Genomic DNA, 15081 nt, shown 5'->3' with positions numbered 1-15081 from the left:
AAATAATACTTTAGATACAAAGGAAAAGTCGAAAACCTTCCCCCCCCCCTTTACCTGAGAATTTCTTTTGTCGATGAAAGAGAGTTGAGAATATGGGCCAATATATAAACAAAAGTTCTTCTTCTGTATTCTCGGAAAATGGAAGATTAACGTATATATCCTGTATATTTCAATTATTATTTATGGTGACCATACGTTTTTTGATGTAAAAGACAGTCTTTTATTTCAAGAAGCTGTCCTTTAGATTTATTTATTTTTTCAAAACTTTTTTGTCTTTTTTTTCTCCTCGAAAATATGGTCACCGTACTTGTATATACCTACGGTGACCATGTACAATTTGTCCTTTATATCGTAGATAGTCCTTTATTTGAAATAGCTGTCCTTTAGATTTATTTTTTCAAAACTCAATTTTGTTCCTTATTTTCTCCCCAAAAAATATGGTCGCTGTATTATATTACACTGTTATTATATTATTATTATATTACAAATTGAGATATGGATAGTTTTTTTTTTTCAAGTTTGAATAGTACATTTTTTCTATTTTTTTTAATAGCATCATGTTTAGATTAAAGTAAAGTTCTACGTATCTGTTTTAGCAGTAGCATCAAATCGCATCTCTCGATTCGAGCTTATGAAATATTTGCAATTCAGTTAGTTTCGTAACCAAGTGGACAATCGAGAGAAATCAGGACACAAAACAATTCAACGGGGAGAGACGAGGAAGATATAACACACTGTTTATATATATATATATATATATAACAAATATATTTTCATATCGCATTGGACCCATATTCGTTATTCGAACGCTTCATCACGTTAACATTTTCCAATTTGATTTAATTATTAAAACTTATATTTCGCAGATATGGACTCTTTTTCTATTTGTGACGTTTAATTTTTTTTTTTTTTATCGAGAGAATATTGCGTGAACAAAATTATGTATCTGTATAAATCTAGTGCGTTAAGAAAAAGCACGCGCGTGAAAGAAAAGAATTAGGAAGACACGTGTCAACCAAGGTAAACTTATATATATATGTATATATTACTCGACATAAATAAATTTTCTCGTTTACCAGAAATGAGATATAAATTAATAAATTTGTCTCATACTGTAATGCTTTCGTAAAAAACATCCACCATCCTAACGTCTTATATCTGATAATTACGTGTCTCAATATATTATATAAATCCTTGCTTGAAAAATACGGTTCTCTTATCAAATTAAACAATACGGACATTTGCAAAAACGACATCCTCCGTTTCCAAATGTGTACTTAGGTACAAGGTGTCCCTCGGGGAGAGCAGTGGAACGTGCCTCCTTTGTACAAAGACTCTTTCGTATAACCATGGAGAATTGTTTATGCATTGTCAAGGAACAGTCGGTGTCTGGGTTCTGGTTAGAACAAATGGATGACGAACGGAGTGGCGTACGTCGTTAGTATTCGACGAGTTTCGGACGGGTTTTAACATAAACGTATGCCGCTATTATCACAAATATCGCAGCTACGGTGGGCAACACAACCGTGAACACTCGCTGCTTATTTTCCATGAATTCCTTTTTCCGCTCTTTCTTCTGTTTATTCGTCTCTTTCGTTTTCCCCTTCAACTGCCGCATACTTTTACAGCTGCAAATCAACACGATTGCATTAAGACAAGCGTTTATCCGTTTTGCTCCAATATCTAGAGTATTGGATTAATTAGTGTTTTTACAATTAAAGCGTATCCAAGACTATTTAAGACGAATATATTCATCTGTTTCTTTTCTGAAAGGCATATATGACCAACATGCATTTTATTGTCTGAACTAGCAACGAATTGCTCTGAAAGGAGAGACAATTAAATCGTAAAGAAATTTAAATATAAAGTGAATGTTAATAAAGCGTATCTTAGATTCCAGCGAAAGTAGGTGTAGCCCTAATCGACGCGACAACAATCCCCGGTACTCGTCACGCATATGTTTCAGAGCATTCGTCGACTCGCGAACTTTCTAGAACGGAGTCTTAAAATTCAAAACACCATCGTGATGCTACCTTGAGAAAGCACGAGGCAACCGGACGCGAGAAAGGAGCACGGGATGACAAAGCCACGCGAAGTTAGTTCCTGGTATACAAACCAGATTAGCGCGTATGACACGTAGCCCCACGTAGCAAAACAGTCGGCACGCAGCTACACCGGTCTCGGGTCTGCGGTCATGCTATCACTTGCGCACGCGTATATACGGGATGATTGCGCCAAGTGCGCGCGTTCCTAAACTGTCCTAAACCTTACCGCGGCGAAGAAGTCGCAAACGGCAAAAGGCAAAAGAGGATTTTACGAAGGGGAAAACCACGTTACACCGCGAGCCAATAGAATAGTTATTTATGTAACACGTGCATGGAAAGTGCCCCATTGCGCACGCTACGCGTGCGTTATAGACCACTTTCCACGCACTTGCAACAGTTGCAACCATAAAACAGGGTGTGCAAGTCGTGCGTAAATTTTCATCTTACAGTACTTGTTGCACAAAAGAACATTATTAATGTTATTAGTGTTAATAGAATAGAACATAATTAATGTTGTAGTTATTTGAAGTATCGATGTTTTGCGGAACAAAATAATACAATTGAATTTTTTTTCAGTGATATACGGACTTTATATTCTTCGAATATAATTTATCGAGAAAAGGACAGCGCAGCCTTTGTGCGAAAACGGAATGGCGCTCGAAGTCAATTATGTACCAGTTATTGGAAGAACAAAAGGAGCCTAACACCCTGATTGTTGACATTAGAGCGCCTTCTGAGATAAACGAGACTGGCGCATTAACCAGGAAACATCCATATATCAAGTAGAAATCTTTTGTTGCGCACATAAATTTTGGAAAATTTATAATTTTTTGAACGTTACGTAGTGACAATATTGTATGATTATGTGAATAATGGGTGACGTTAGGAATGTATTCGAAAACTTTTCGGAGGAAGAGTTTCAGGAAAAATATGGCAAGCCTAAGCCAACTACAGACACAAAAATCATATTTAGCTGCCGGTCTGGCAAAAGAAGAGTTGAACATAGAAAAGAAACTACCATTGTATACAATGTTATTAATAGAATGATTTCACCGTTGCACTGATTTTTAATAGCGATATTAAGATGTTCTATTACGCAAATAATAAAAGCTAAAGTTTTATTTTGATGTAATGGATGGACACATTATTTTTCAATTGCCGTTACCCAAATTACTGCGTGAAAATTGAAAAAATGGTTACTATTATATATTTATTCAAGAGTATGTATATACATATATTGATATTTTTTATATACGAGTACATCACCTTCGCTTAATTTACAAAAGCTTAAAATTTATACAATATACACAGACACAAGAAGGTGTGTCAATATTAGTCACGATAAATTCGTCAATTCCCTTTCTCCTGTGCCATTTTCTTGTGGTTAATCATCTCTCTAAATTGTCCCAATATAAGATTTTCCCTCTTCTGTCGTTCTTCTTTGCTGAACATTGCCAAAGCACGCTTCTCGTCGGCAGAATAAATCTGGTTCTCCTTTCGGATACGAACTGCTTCCATGCGACGATGCCTTTAGAGAAAGATTAGACGTTTGTGAAATCTTGTCGTTGTCTTCCACACGATATGGAATATATGGAATACATAGAGAGATATATAAGAATTTTCTACATATATGTTTGATGTAAGTTACCTGCTGCCACTCATGACGTAACCGACAGATTCGTACGACGCGATCTCCTCCGACGTGAGACCGATCTCGCCTCTCCTGGGTATGCGCTTCCCTTCGGCGACGTAAGCCGCCATTGCCGCGCCTTCGCCCGGTAGCAGCGCCTTGCCGAAATCCTTGGCCGAGAGAGTCACGTGGGGTTTCGGGGCGGGTCCAACCATCCCGTCGTCTCCGCTGTCGTCCGAACTCGAGTCTTTCTTTGGTTTCGGCTTATCAGTGACCATGGTTTTCTCCACCCAGACTTCCTCGTCGCTGCTGTTGTTGCTGCCTCTATCGTCAGAACTACTACTGTCAATTTCTTTTTTTGCTTTCTTCTTCTTCTTCCTCTTTTCTCTCTTTGCTTCTTTCTTCGCCTTTTTCTCCTTCTTCGCTTTCTTTTCCTTCTTCAATTTCTTGCTCTTCTAAATGTTCAATATTATTATAACACTTGTCCATTACACGTGAATGAGTATCACGTTTGATTCAATATCGATCACGATTGATCTGGTACCTTTTTTTTAGTATCGTGCCTCTTTCTCTTGCGATCCTTTGGTGAAGCGTTATCCTTGCGTTTGCTCAGATCTTCATCCTCCTCGTCTGAGCTGCTGCAAATGAAAAAAACAAACCAAGACTTGAACGCTATGCCAATTGTACCATTTTGAAGACCGATGGAAATCTGTTGAACAAAATTCAAGTATATTTAAATACAAACTGCTAATGGATTATACATCGTGCAACAAAATTTTACTCGTGTAGAACGTATAACTTGAGCAAAAGTCACAGATCTCAAGTTAGTTCACGTAACAAGACTAATCCTAACCTCACAGGCCACAGACTATAGATGATTGTTTACCGAGTTCAAAATTCTTTCTCGACGATCTGCGTGAATTATGGCAGCAATTAAAGAGCCAGATACACGTCGTCAAAGATTATTTAAGTCTATTTAAATGGAGATGTCTACGTACTATTCAATTTGCGTCGGGGATCTGGTCCAAGCTTCGGGAACTCCGCGTAAGCCTATCAGCTCTCTCTCGCGCCTTCGCGCGTCCATCATCTTCTCGTTCGTCATCTCTTCGCGCGTATCTTCTATCTTCCTTTCCTCTTTTACGAATATTTGCTGTCGTTAAGACGTGTCAAGTGTTAATACGCGGCGTTACGGCGTCACTCTTCGCTTCGCACAGGTGCGACAAAATTATACATTACGTATTCAATAAATTCGATTTATTGTTGCTGGACAATTTCTTCTTTTTTTTTATCCGATGTATCTGACCGGCGGACAAAAATTGAGACCCGGCGGTACTCCTGTACCTTTCTATCCGTCTTCCTCGCGAGCGACACGTCCGTTGTCCGTTGTTGACCGTTTACGGCGTTGACCATGGTGGAATCCCACCATGGTTAATCGGAGACTGTGATACCGGCCCTAAAGCCCGGTGTCCACGATGCAAGAACTGTGTCCAAGTTTCGGTTTAAGCCAATGAAACTGCTGCTTTTCTGTAAGAGCTTCATGTTGATTGGCTTAAACCGAAACTTGGACCAAGTTTTTGCATCGTGGACACCGGGCTTAAGCCAATCAACTTGCAGCTCTTACAGAAAAGCAGCAGTTTCATTGGCTTGAACCAAATATGCCCTGCGTTGGTCGTTCATGCACGCATCATGCGAGAACTGGGCTGCATTCGAAAACGTCACCCGGGTGCACCACGAGTGATGAAAATCTATAGCATGGGTGCGTTCCTTTTAGGCGCTCACGCGTTGTGAGGCTGAGTTTCCACTGAGCGCGTCACGCGTCGCGTCGTCACAAGTTAACCAATCAAAACATCCCATTTCATCACATTCTTGTGACGGGATCGAAATGGAATGTTTTGATTGGTTCAACTCGGACGACGCGACGCGTGACGCGCTCAGTGGAAACTCAGCCTAAGCATCGCTCTATCTTCGTTTGATATTCTATGTGCAACGAAGATAGAATGATGCTTACAACAGTTACAGCAGCTTATGCCCGTATCACACTAGCGATTGGCGATTGCGTCTACGTTTGCGTTTACGTTTTTTGACCAATCAGAAGGTAGCTGCTGGCGATTGCGATTCGCGATTTCCGTTCCGATTGGTCAAAAGACGTAGACGCAAACGTAAACGCAATCGCCAATCGCCTAGTGTGATACGGGCATTACAGCGCGTGGCGTGAGCGCCCAAAAGGAACGCAGCCCATGTATCACGTGCACTATAGAATTTTCTAGGGTTTTCATCCATTGGGTGACGTTTTCGAACGCAGCCTTCAGGACGAGGACACAGGGGATGCCCAAAACATTTATTTCTGTTTTATTTTTCCGATTTGTGTCGTTTATTATCCAAAACACTCCAAGATTAATTTCAGGTAAAACTTTCGTTTGCTAGCCCTTGACGCGCAGTCAATGAGTCAATACGAATTAAGAGTAGCGAAGTGATAGCTGAATAGATCATTCAGAATAAGGTTAAGTTGAGTTTAATTTGATCGTGAATTTTGACTGGACTAGAGTGATCTTACGTAACAAGAGAACACTGTAGCACAAATTAATACACATATTTTTAACATATTTATTCCAATTTGGTTTGAGCAAGTATGTTTAGTATGAGAGGCAAACTCAGTGTCTCGAGCTATTTATAACCAATTTTTAGCGTAAACAATCATAAGACAACGCACAACTGTGTCGCAGCAATCCTTTGCTACGTCTGCTCTCACGTCTTGCTTCTCGCGAACGACTTTAAATGACTCTTTCTTAATTGCTCGTGCTTTGTCCTGTGACTGCTAATACTCTGTAAAAACATGTAATAGAGATTTCTAGATTTCTAGAAACAAGTAGAGATATATTAAAAAAAAAACACAAGTATTAATATATAATATATAATATATTAACATATATATATATATATATATATATATATATATATCAATATTGGTCTTTCTTTCTGTGCTTTGTTCCCAGGAAGCTTACTCTAGTTTAGCTTAAGAAAGAAACTATTGTGGTTGGTCGTAGTGTCGTGTTATCTTATCCTGTCTACTCTATATATAAATCTTAATTCTATATGTGAATGTTATCTCATTACAGACATTTCTTGTTGCAGAAAAAGCAGTCGTTGCCATAAATCTTGCCAAAATGTACCAACGTTTCTTTGAGCGAGGTATAACGCGTTATAATGGACGATGGTATTGTTACCCATGCAAGACCACGTTGCAAAATTTGACAGAGGCGCAACGTCATTCGGAAGAGGCTCACTCCACTATCAGCACCCAAACGTCTGGTTTTCTGAATAAATTTGTTACATTGAGGAATAAGGGATACAGAATGTTGTTACAACACGGTATAGTAAGGGATACACAGCGAGATTACTTTTGTATATATTGTCAATGTTCAATATCCTCTTTACATTATTTTTATCAACATTCGAAAGAACAAAATCACCAAAAGTATATGAAGAGCATATTAAAACGGTCCACAAACGAGCAACAAAACTCACGCGATAAAACAAATAATAAGCAAAGCAACACTTTCGTTAACGTAGAAAATTCAACGGAGCATATGAACAAATCAAAGATGCAGCCAATTTGTGAGAACAAATTAATAAAAGATGGCACAAACGATTCTACACAAACGGCAAGTAGAATTATTGAAAGTGCGCCTTGTGCACTGATGCAGGAAGTTAAAACGCATAAGCATTTCTTAGATTCAGCGTTTCAAAGCTTCACAGATTTGATGCGTCATTCACAAGAAGCTCATTCAGACGTCAACCCTCAGATATCAGGTTTTTGGGAGAAGTCTATCGAATCGTCGGGCATAATTCGTCGAAAATTATTAAATCATGAAAGGGCAATGCAGGATATGCCAGAAGAGTACTTTTGTAAACTTTGTCAATGTCCCATACCTTCTTTAGATCATTGTCAGCAGCATTTAAATGGAAAAAGGCATAAATGCATGATCGAATCTAATGAAAAAGATAATACTATTATACCAGAAGATCTTGGAAATAAACAACAAAATGTAAATAAGAATACGACTGACAATCAAGATATTTCTGTCAATGCGTTCGATGGAAACGATTCAATCAGAAATCTTCAAAGTAACTTTAGAACAGAAGAAGAAAGTACAGTTTCTGTTAAGTCTTATAACGAAGATAGCATTAACGATGGTGTTCTACAAATTAAAAGACGTATCGATATTATGACTTATTGCTGTTTTTGCGATGCGTTTATCTATAAAACTATTGGAAATAATCATGAAATAGATACGCTGCATAGTGCTGTTTTGTCTAAATTGAAAATCTTCAATCGGGAAGCGGCATGCACTATAAACTTAGAGGAGGAAAAGAAAACTATTCGGCCGATACAGTTAAATAGTAAAAAATTTGATGGAACGGCATGGCCAGAATACACAGAAACTGCAGCAAAGTATACTTGTGATCATTGTAATAAAGTAATCGAAGAGGACGATATAATAAATCATGAAATAACAGTACATAAAAGTGACATGACGTCTTCTATGAAGTACATTTACGATTGGTCGTCTACAACTAGAGATTTTAATATTACTATCCATTATCCATTATTTAGATGCTCGTTTTGCAATGAGATAATACATGGCGTATTGTCACTGTCAAATCATTTTTTAACATTCAAGCATAAAGAAAATATTAAATCGTTAACTGACATTAAAAGACGAGAGGACGATAGTTGTAAAGATATACAAATTTATCTTGAGCCTTTTGAATTTTTAAGTATAATCTCTTTTGAGAACAATGGTGGAACCGTTCAAATTATGGAGCAGCCTGTGATATATATTAAAAATCATTATACAACTTTTTGTGAAAACACGATCGAGAACAAATTCATTTACGTTTGCCTTGCCTGCTCGTATAATGCTTGTGAAACTCACAAGATACTTGATCATTTATGTAAAACGTCGAAACATTTGAAGCACTTTAAAAATATTTTTCTCACGTACAATTATATACATAATGTATCGGTATCAAAAGATCTTAGCACAAATGGAACACGTGAGATAGAGTCTCAAGTTTCTAAAGAAGATATATCGATTGATAACGGATCATTCGTAAAACATAACATTAGCGAAACACAAGTAAATGCAGAGCTATGTCACAATAATAGTTCGATAGCTGCAGCGAATATCAGTAGCAGAAATGACGAATCGTGTCAAAATGAGGAAAACGATTCCGGCCTTTTTATATCTCTTGATATATTCGAAGAAATTGATACATCAGTAAAATATATTAATGTACCGTTTAGAGCACATTTAATGAATAAAAAGAGCGTCAATAAAATAACAAAATCGGACCGTTATAATAAAGCGTATAGCAGAAAATTTCTCGAATTCGAGGAAGTTATGTTCGCTTGCAATGAAAGAAAGCTGAAGGAGATGAAATCGCATCTACAATTTTTCGTTCCGCATCTCGACAAAATGCTTTGCCTTGTATGTAACGGAAGTCCACAGTTATGCAGCGCGCAAGCGATATACGAACATATAAATTGTGTAGGACACGTTAGACAATTTGAAAAACTACACGAGAACAAGGAACATCTCGAATTGTTAAAGGAGCTAATACAACCTTTACGCGATTCAAGTGCCAAATGTTTTGCTTGCAACAAGATTTTAAACAAACGTAAAAGTTGTAAGAATGACAACGTATATTTTAAGAACCATACACATTTTCCCTCACACAAGAACGCTCGCGAGCAATTGCTCGGCAAGGCTGTGCGCGTATTGGAAGAATTCCAAAATTTATGGTACGATATCCAATATTTCGCTTGCGTCGAATGCGGCAAGAGATTCAAACGGAAGATAACATTTCTGGAACATCTCGATGCCGCACACAGGAAAGTCTTGAATAACAAGGATAATTCGATGTTTGATTTCTGCTTAACGTGCGCCACTTTATGGTTCAAGAATGAAAGTTGCGCCGAAGACATCCGTATGAGTTATCAAGCGCACTGCCATCAACAGACGCATCAATATTTGCGGAAAACTAATGACCTCGCGGTTACATCGCTACCGCAGTCCTTGCAAAATTTATTGAAAAACGTCAACGGAACTGCTGCCGATCTATTCAAATTGTCAGTCGATGTAAAAAACGATCGAAAAGTGAATCAACTCACGGATGCCTTGCGGCACATCTTCAAGACTCACCGATTGCCCGTGGAAGTACATACGTTTGGTTCAAGAGTCACTGGGCTAGCATTACCAAATAGCGACATCGACGTATATCTTAACTTTGGTAAATATATTTGGGTCTGATATTTATACGCATGCATAAATTGATTAAACATTTTAAAAAATTTCAGATAAGAGCGCACAGGCGTAACAAATTCTTGTATTATATCAGAATTGTAATTAAATAATGAACTTCTAAACAAGTTTTAAAATACTTTTAAAACATTTGATCAATTTCTCGGTGTATAAAATACAAGTTCGTAAGATTATTTGTGGAAGAAAGTTGTGGTATGAAACTTACAAAAGAAAAATTTTTGTATTAGGTGACGAACGTACCGAGCCTGAATTGATTAAAAGCAGGAGCGAGCAAATTCAAGATTGTTTACGTGCCGACCATGAGAATTGGGATATAGAATTAACTTTGGACAGGAGCAGGACTCCTCTAATCAAAGTAAAACATAGACCAACAAAACTGCAGTGCGATATCTCGTTTATAAATGGCCTGTCGGTGGAGAATTCCAAGCTTATTAAGTATGAATATTAATTGTGAACCGTTGTCGCATTTCTAAGCAGTGTTTAACGAAGTGTGTGTTTCATAATAATCTGTTAAATCTAGGTCCTTCAATAGGGCGTATCCACCGTGCCAAAAATTGACGCTGTTTCTGAAAAAGTGGCTCTCACTGGGAGGTTTGTCCGGTCCGGACGGAATAACAAATTATGCCCTTGTCTGGCTAGTCATCTTTTACTTGCAAATCAAATTTGCAGCAGTACCGAATATTGCTGCATTAATCGAAAGCCACAACCAGTCGAAAATTGTCTCTGGTAAGTATTAAAAATTTATATAAAAATGATTATATAGAGTATTGTAGCACGTTATATAATGACGTTATAATTGACAAATCGGTAATTGGAAGAGATTCTATTTTACCGTAACAGAGTAAATTGTAATTTTACATATATTTTAGGATTGATATATTATACAATAATCATATATATATCTTCTTATATACTTTAGGTTGGGAGACCGGAGTCGGCGATACTATTCTTATCAATTTACCCAAACTATCGATACGTGATTTATCGTTAGGATTCTTCGAATATTACGGAAGTTTCAATTATATGCACTCCGTCATATGTCCATTACTAGGCAAGACATGCCCGAAGAAAGCTTTTGCGGAAGTATCGACATTACCCAATTCTATGGCACCTTACGTTACAAAATTGCGGAATGAGAAACCAGAATATTTTCGTATCGATTCACATATGTGTGTGCAAGATCCGTTCGATCTCTCGCATAATTTAACGAAGGCTGTACCAGTTTTAACACTTAAATGTTTTAAACATTATTGTAATGAAAGCTTATCAGTTTTACGTAACGTTACTGCAACTTCGTTAAAGAAAAAATTTCGTGAGATGAAATTGTTTTAAAATGAAGTATTAAGAGTAATCATAACAGAGATTAATCATTTTTATTATTTTCGACTGTACGTTAATAATCGTTACAAAGCGAATGAAACTTAATGATACAGCCGTGACGAAATTGTAATTTTTTGATTTTTTATATACAAATAATGCATTGAGATCATGATAAATGCAGTATTACATATTTTTAAAGGATCGTAAATATCGTAAGATAACATTATAAGATGACTTTTAAGGAAGCGATATTTTTTAATTACTTAATGACAAATTGTGTGCGTCTATACTCATCTATTTTAGTACTTTTTACCTCATAATTTTATTTCTTACATTTTAACGTGCATTTACACGAGTATTTTATTATTTCGCTTACATTTAATAATGTAAGAACTAATACTAGAATTGCTTTAACATAAGCTGTAGGCTAAGAAGTTTTTATCAATACAATCAATTTTTTTTTATATTTTTCCGAAAATGAGGGAAATATATCGTGATTTCTATTAGATTTTATTTTACGAATTATGTTAGATCGTTAAATGTATTACAACGAAATGTTATAAGTTGGTATTCATAATCGGTTCTTATTTCAATATCATCTTAATGACTGATTATGTTATAGGTAATGACATCTTAAGAGTGTACTTAAGACATACTTAAGACAGTTTTAAATATAAGAACCGGATTATGAATACCGAATAGTTTTCTGTCGCACTCTATAAATTTATCACATCAGCATTGTTAATTGTGATATTATAATGTGATTCTTAAAGTAGTGTGACTTTCAGAAAATAATTATCCCATCAGACTATTATATTTTTATAACGTAGATATGTAATGTCAGATAATTATATTTTTATAATACATCTTTATATAAATAGAACAAACTACGTTGTTATCATATCCTACTTTGTCATATCCTAATTATAATTCATAATTCGTAATTATAATGAATTATTCACTTCTTTATGTACTTATTAATGTTTATCCGCTCCGTTAACGTTATAGTTTATTCGATAAACAAATAACTTTTAGTGATAAAATAATATGTCGGTCTTTATAATGAAATAAGTGTAAGAGGAAGTTGAAAAATTTGTTAGTGTCAAGTGAAGTATATTCGTGTTTATTGATTCATTTTTAATTCAGTTTCTTCTTGTACAATGTCCTGCTTCCATATATATTCTCTTGTATACTTATCCTTAGGTATGCAAGATTGTTTGCACGTGAAAACGGCCAATATTCCCCAATCGAGACACTTGATAACGTCTTTCAAGTTAAGAAAATTTAACATCTGTGGCATTATCTGCAAGTCACATTTTTAATTTAGATAGAAATATGACATTTTGTCAAGGAAAAAATATTTGGTTCATTTTAAGCCCACAAAGCTTTCTTTTCGGATATCGTCATAAAATTTAGCATAATTTTAATGATCCAAATTTTCATACGGATACTCCACGTATGTATGGATAAACTGTACGTACTTGAAATTCAAATTGTCTATCGCCGTTGCATTCCGGGCATTTTGGTACATCCGCTATCCGACTGTGCGACGAAATATATAGAACTTTCCCTCCTCTGTCATATCTGTCGAATAAATAGCAGATTAGCCGCGGTCACAACTTCAATTCTTCCGTACGGAGAGACGTACCTCAAAATCTGATCCGGATAATCGTCTATTTTCATACGAAACTCCACGAACGTTTCGTCCTTTTCGTCGTTAGCCATCCGCAGTAGATCGTCGTTAACGTCTTCGTGCTGAAACGTTCCAGCTTTGCCGTCCTGTATCATCGCATTGTACTTTTCAATCTCCCTCTCTTCACTTTTCAGCTCGTTCTGCTGGGCATTCACCTTCGCAGCGTCGTCGCTCTCCACCACGATCTCGTATTCGGGAAACAGAAAACCGTTGCTGTTTTTCGCCTCGGTGCCGCACACGTCTTTGTGCCCATTCCTCCAGTCGTACACTTGATGCACGCGACAGCAGTAATTGACGACCTTACATTTGCCGCAGTGATTGGGCGCGAAGATCCCACATACGTAGCACGTATTCGCCCACCGCGACACGTCTGCAAAAGCACAACAAATTGTTTACCTATACACTTTTGTCAAAGTCATCGCAGAAAAGTAGCTTACCAATATCCGTACGCCAGTCCTCCCGTTCCACAGGCGGTTCGGCAGGATAAAAGTCGTTTATTCTACTCAGCTGCGAACGGAAGACCCTCAAGTTCCCACTCTGATTCGGCCTGCAGCAATCTACGTTCTTGCACACGAAGACGTACACGGTCCTGTGAAACCCGGCGACGTCCTCGTACGGCGCGTAGATCTGACAGAGAAACACACAGGGATCGCCGCAATACTCGCACTCCAGGTCACTTTTGCCGGGAATATTTTTCAGATCGAGCCAGGCCGGCTTGCCGCCCGCTTTGCTGGGAAAGAATCTGCTCCCGAGTCGCCAGGACTCGCATTTCTCCACGAATCCCAGATCGATTGCCATGCCCGAAACGTCAGGTCGGTGCAGTGGCAGGACGACCGAAATCGCACGCCAACACGGGCCTCCCGTTTAATCTGAAAATAATATGGAAATAAATAAACGCCGACAATGAACGAGGGAAACGAACGCTTATATATATTCTTATATTGTATACCTCGAAACGTCAAACTCCGCGCACGTGGCACATGGTCGTTCCTCTGTTTACACTTTATTTGCCGTTTGCAAATGAGCGCGGAAATGCAAATTTACATGAGTACACATCTTTAGGACGACTTCGACCAAGAACTCCATCTAATAAATAAAAATAAAATAAAAATAAAATTGAAAATTAAAATTGAAAAAAATATACTGCAATTATATAGTTGGAAATTTTGCCCTGACGACAATATTTTGCTGAAAATACTACAATATGAAATCGATGAAAAGTGAAATGAAAGATCCAGTTTCTTTTAGAACCAACCACGCAACGCAGAGTGTTGATAAGACTAATGCCCGGTGTCCACGATGCAAGAACTTGGTCCAAGTTTTGGTTTAAGCCAATCAACTTGCTGCTCTTACAGAAAAGCAGCAGTTTCATTGGCTTAAACCAAAACTTGGACCAAGTTCTTGCATCGTGGACACCGGGCTTAAGGGTTGATTTATAATAGCCGTAACCGTTGATTTAAGCCGTAATCTTTAAAAAATTGACTAATCACAGTCGAATGTGAGAAGAATAATCGACTGTGATTGGTCAATTTCTTAAAGATTACGGCTTAAATCAACGGTTACGGCTATTATAAACCAACCCGAACTCAACAGTTGTGTCTGCTGAACGCGGCCATTGGCTGCTAACTGAGCTGCTATAAGGCCCGGTTTCACCAACGTGATTTAATCTAATCGGTCGATTAAACTCACTCTTCGTCTCTTTCTAGGGGAACAGTTGGAAAGAGATGAAGAGTGAGTTTAATCGACCGATTAGATTAAATCACGTTGGTGAAACCGGGCCTAAAAACGGCTGATAAGCCGATTACTGTGCGCTGCCGTGCAGTGTGCGGTGTGCGCGGGGCGCGCGGATTTCGGCATTTATGGAGGATTCACACTGCGTCCGATGTTCGACGTACGACGATCCGACATCCAATAACAGAATTTATTATCAGAGACAAAAATTTCCTATTGGATGTCGGATCGTCGACATCGTCGTATACGTCGAACATCGGGGACGCAGTGTGAATCCTCCATAAGCATCATTCTATCTTCGTTGCACATGCACAATGCACATCGAATATCAAACGA

The 15081-nt window shown here is 37.6% G+C and overlaps 4 protein-coding genes across 7 annotated transcripts; 1 reads left to right on the top strand and 3 right to left on the bottom strand.

Moving 5' to 3' along the window:
* Window positions 1-893: 893 nt before the first annotated feature.
* On the bottom strand, window positions 894-2256 carry LOC143898718 (single-pass membrane and coiled-coil domain-containing protein 4-like). Of its 2 annotated transcripts, none has more exons than XM_077408375.1 (2): window positions 2117-2256; window positions 894-1628 (listed from the first exon to the last, which is right to left on the bottom strand). In XM_077408375.1, exon 2 carries the CDS (start codon window positions 1616-1618, stop codon window positions 1439-1441), a length of 180 nt encoding a protein of 59 aa, XP_077264501.1. In that variant the 5' UTR covers window positions 1619-1628; window positions 2117-2256; the 3' UTR covers window positions 894-1438. The 2 variants fall into 2 exon arrangements, with proteins under 2 accessions (XP_077264501.1, XP_077264500.1); XM_077408374.1 differs by having other exon boundaries at window positions 2034-2187.
* Window positions 2257-3241: 985 nt separating this feature from the next.
* Window positions 3242-5091, bottom strand: LOC143898713 (NKAP-like protein). 2 transcript variants are annotated; one of them, XM_077408367.1, is made up of 5 exons: window positions 5017-5091; window positions 4674-4825; window positions 4220-4313; window positions 3694-4130; window positions 3242-3573 (listed from the first exon to the last, which is right to left on the bottom strand). In XM_077408367.1, exons 1-5 carry the CDS (start codon window positions 5083-5085, stop codon window positions 3396-3398), a joined length of 930 nt encoding a protein of 309 aa, XP_077264493.1. In that variant the 5' UTR covers window positions 5086-5091; the 3' UTR covers window positions 3242-3395. The 2 variants fall into 2 exon arrangements, with proteins under 2 accessions (XP_077264493.1, XP_077264494.1); XM_077408368.1 differs by having other exon boundaries at window positions 4912-5090.
* Window positions 5092-5943: 852 nt separating this feature from the next.
* On the top strand, window positions 5944-12369 carry LOC143898644 (uncharacterized). Of its 2 annotated transcripts, none has more exons than XM_077408245.1 (5): window positions 5944-6079; window positions 6808-9969; window positions 10229-10436; window positions 10522-10727; window positions 10921-12369. In XM_077408245.1, the coding sequence occupies exons 1-5, from the start codon at window positions 6001-6003 to the stop codon at window positions 11331-11333; spliced, it is 4068 nt and encodes a 1355-aa protein (XP_077264371.1). In that variant the 5' UTR covers window positions 5944-6000; the 3' UTR covers window positions 11334-12369. The 2 variants fall into 2 exon arrangements, with proteins under 2 accessions (XP_077264371.1, XP_077264372.1); XM_077408246.1 differs by having other exon boundaries at window positions 6044-6175.
* Window positions 12370-12428: 59 nt separating this feature from the next.
* On the bottom strand, window positions 12429-14122 carry Zfrp8 (Zinc finger protein RP-8). Its single transcript, XM_077408247.1, has 5 exons — window positions 13964-14122; window positions 13452-13883; window positions 12970-13384; window positions 12803-12905; window positions 12429-12624 (listed from the first exon to the last, which is right to left on the bottom strand). The coding sequence occupies exons 2-5, from the start codon at window positions 13810-13812 to the stop codon at window positions 12445-12447; spliced, it is 1059 nt and encodes a 352-aa protein (XP_077264373.1). The 5' UTR covers window positions 13813-13883; window positions 13964-14122; the 3' UTR covers window positions 12429-12444.
* Between the last annotated feature and the right edge of the window lie 959 nt (window positions 14123-15081).

This window comes from Temnothorax americanus, unplaced genomic scaffold (assembly GCF_048541705.1).
Source record: "Temnothorax americanus isolate GAGA-0224 unplaced genomic scaffold, ASM4854170v1 Scaffold24, whole genome shotgun sequence".
NCBI lineage: Eukaryota > Metazoa > Arthropoda > Insecta > Hymenoptera > Formicidae > Temnothorax > Temnothorax americanus.
Note: the sequence above shows the minus strand (reverse complement) of the source record. Positions and strands in the feature narration are given on the sequence as shown.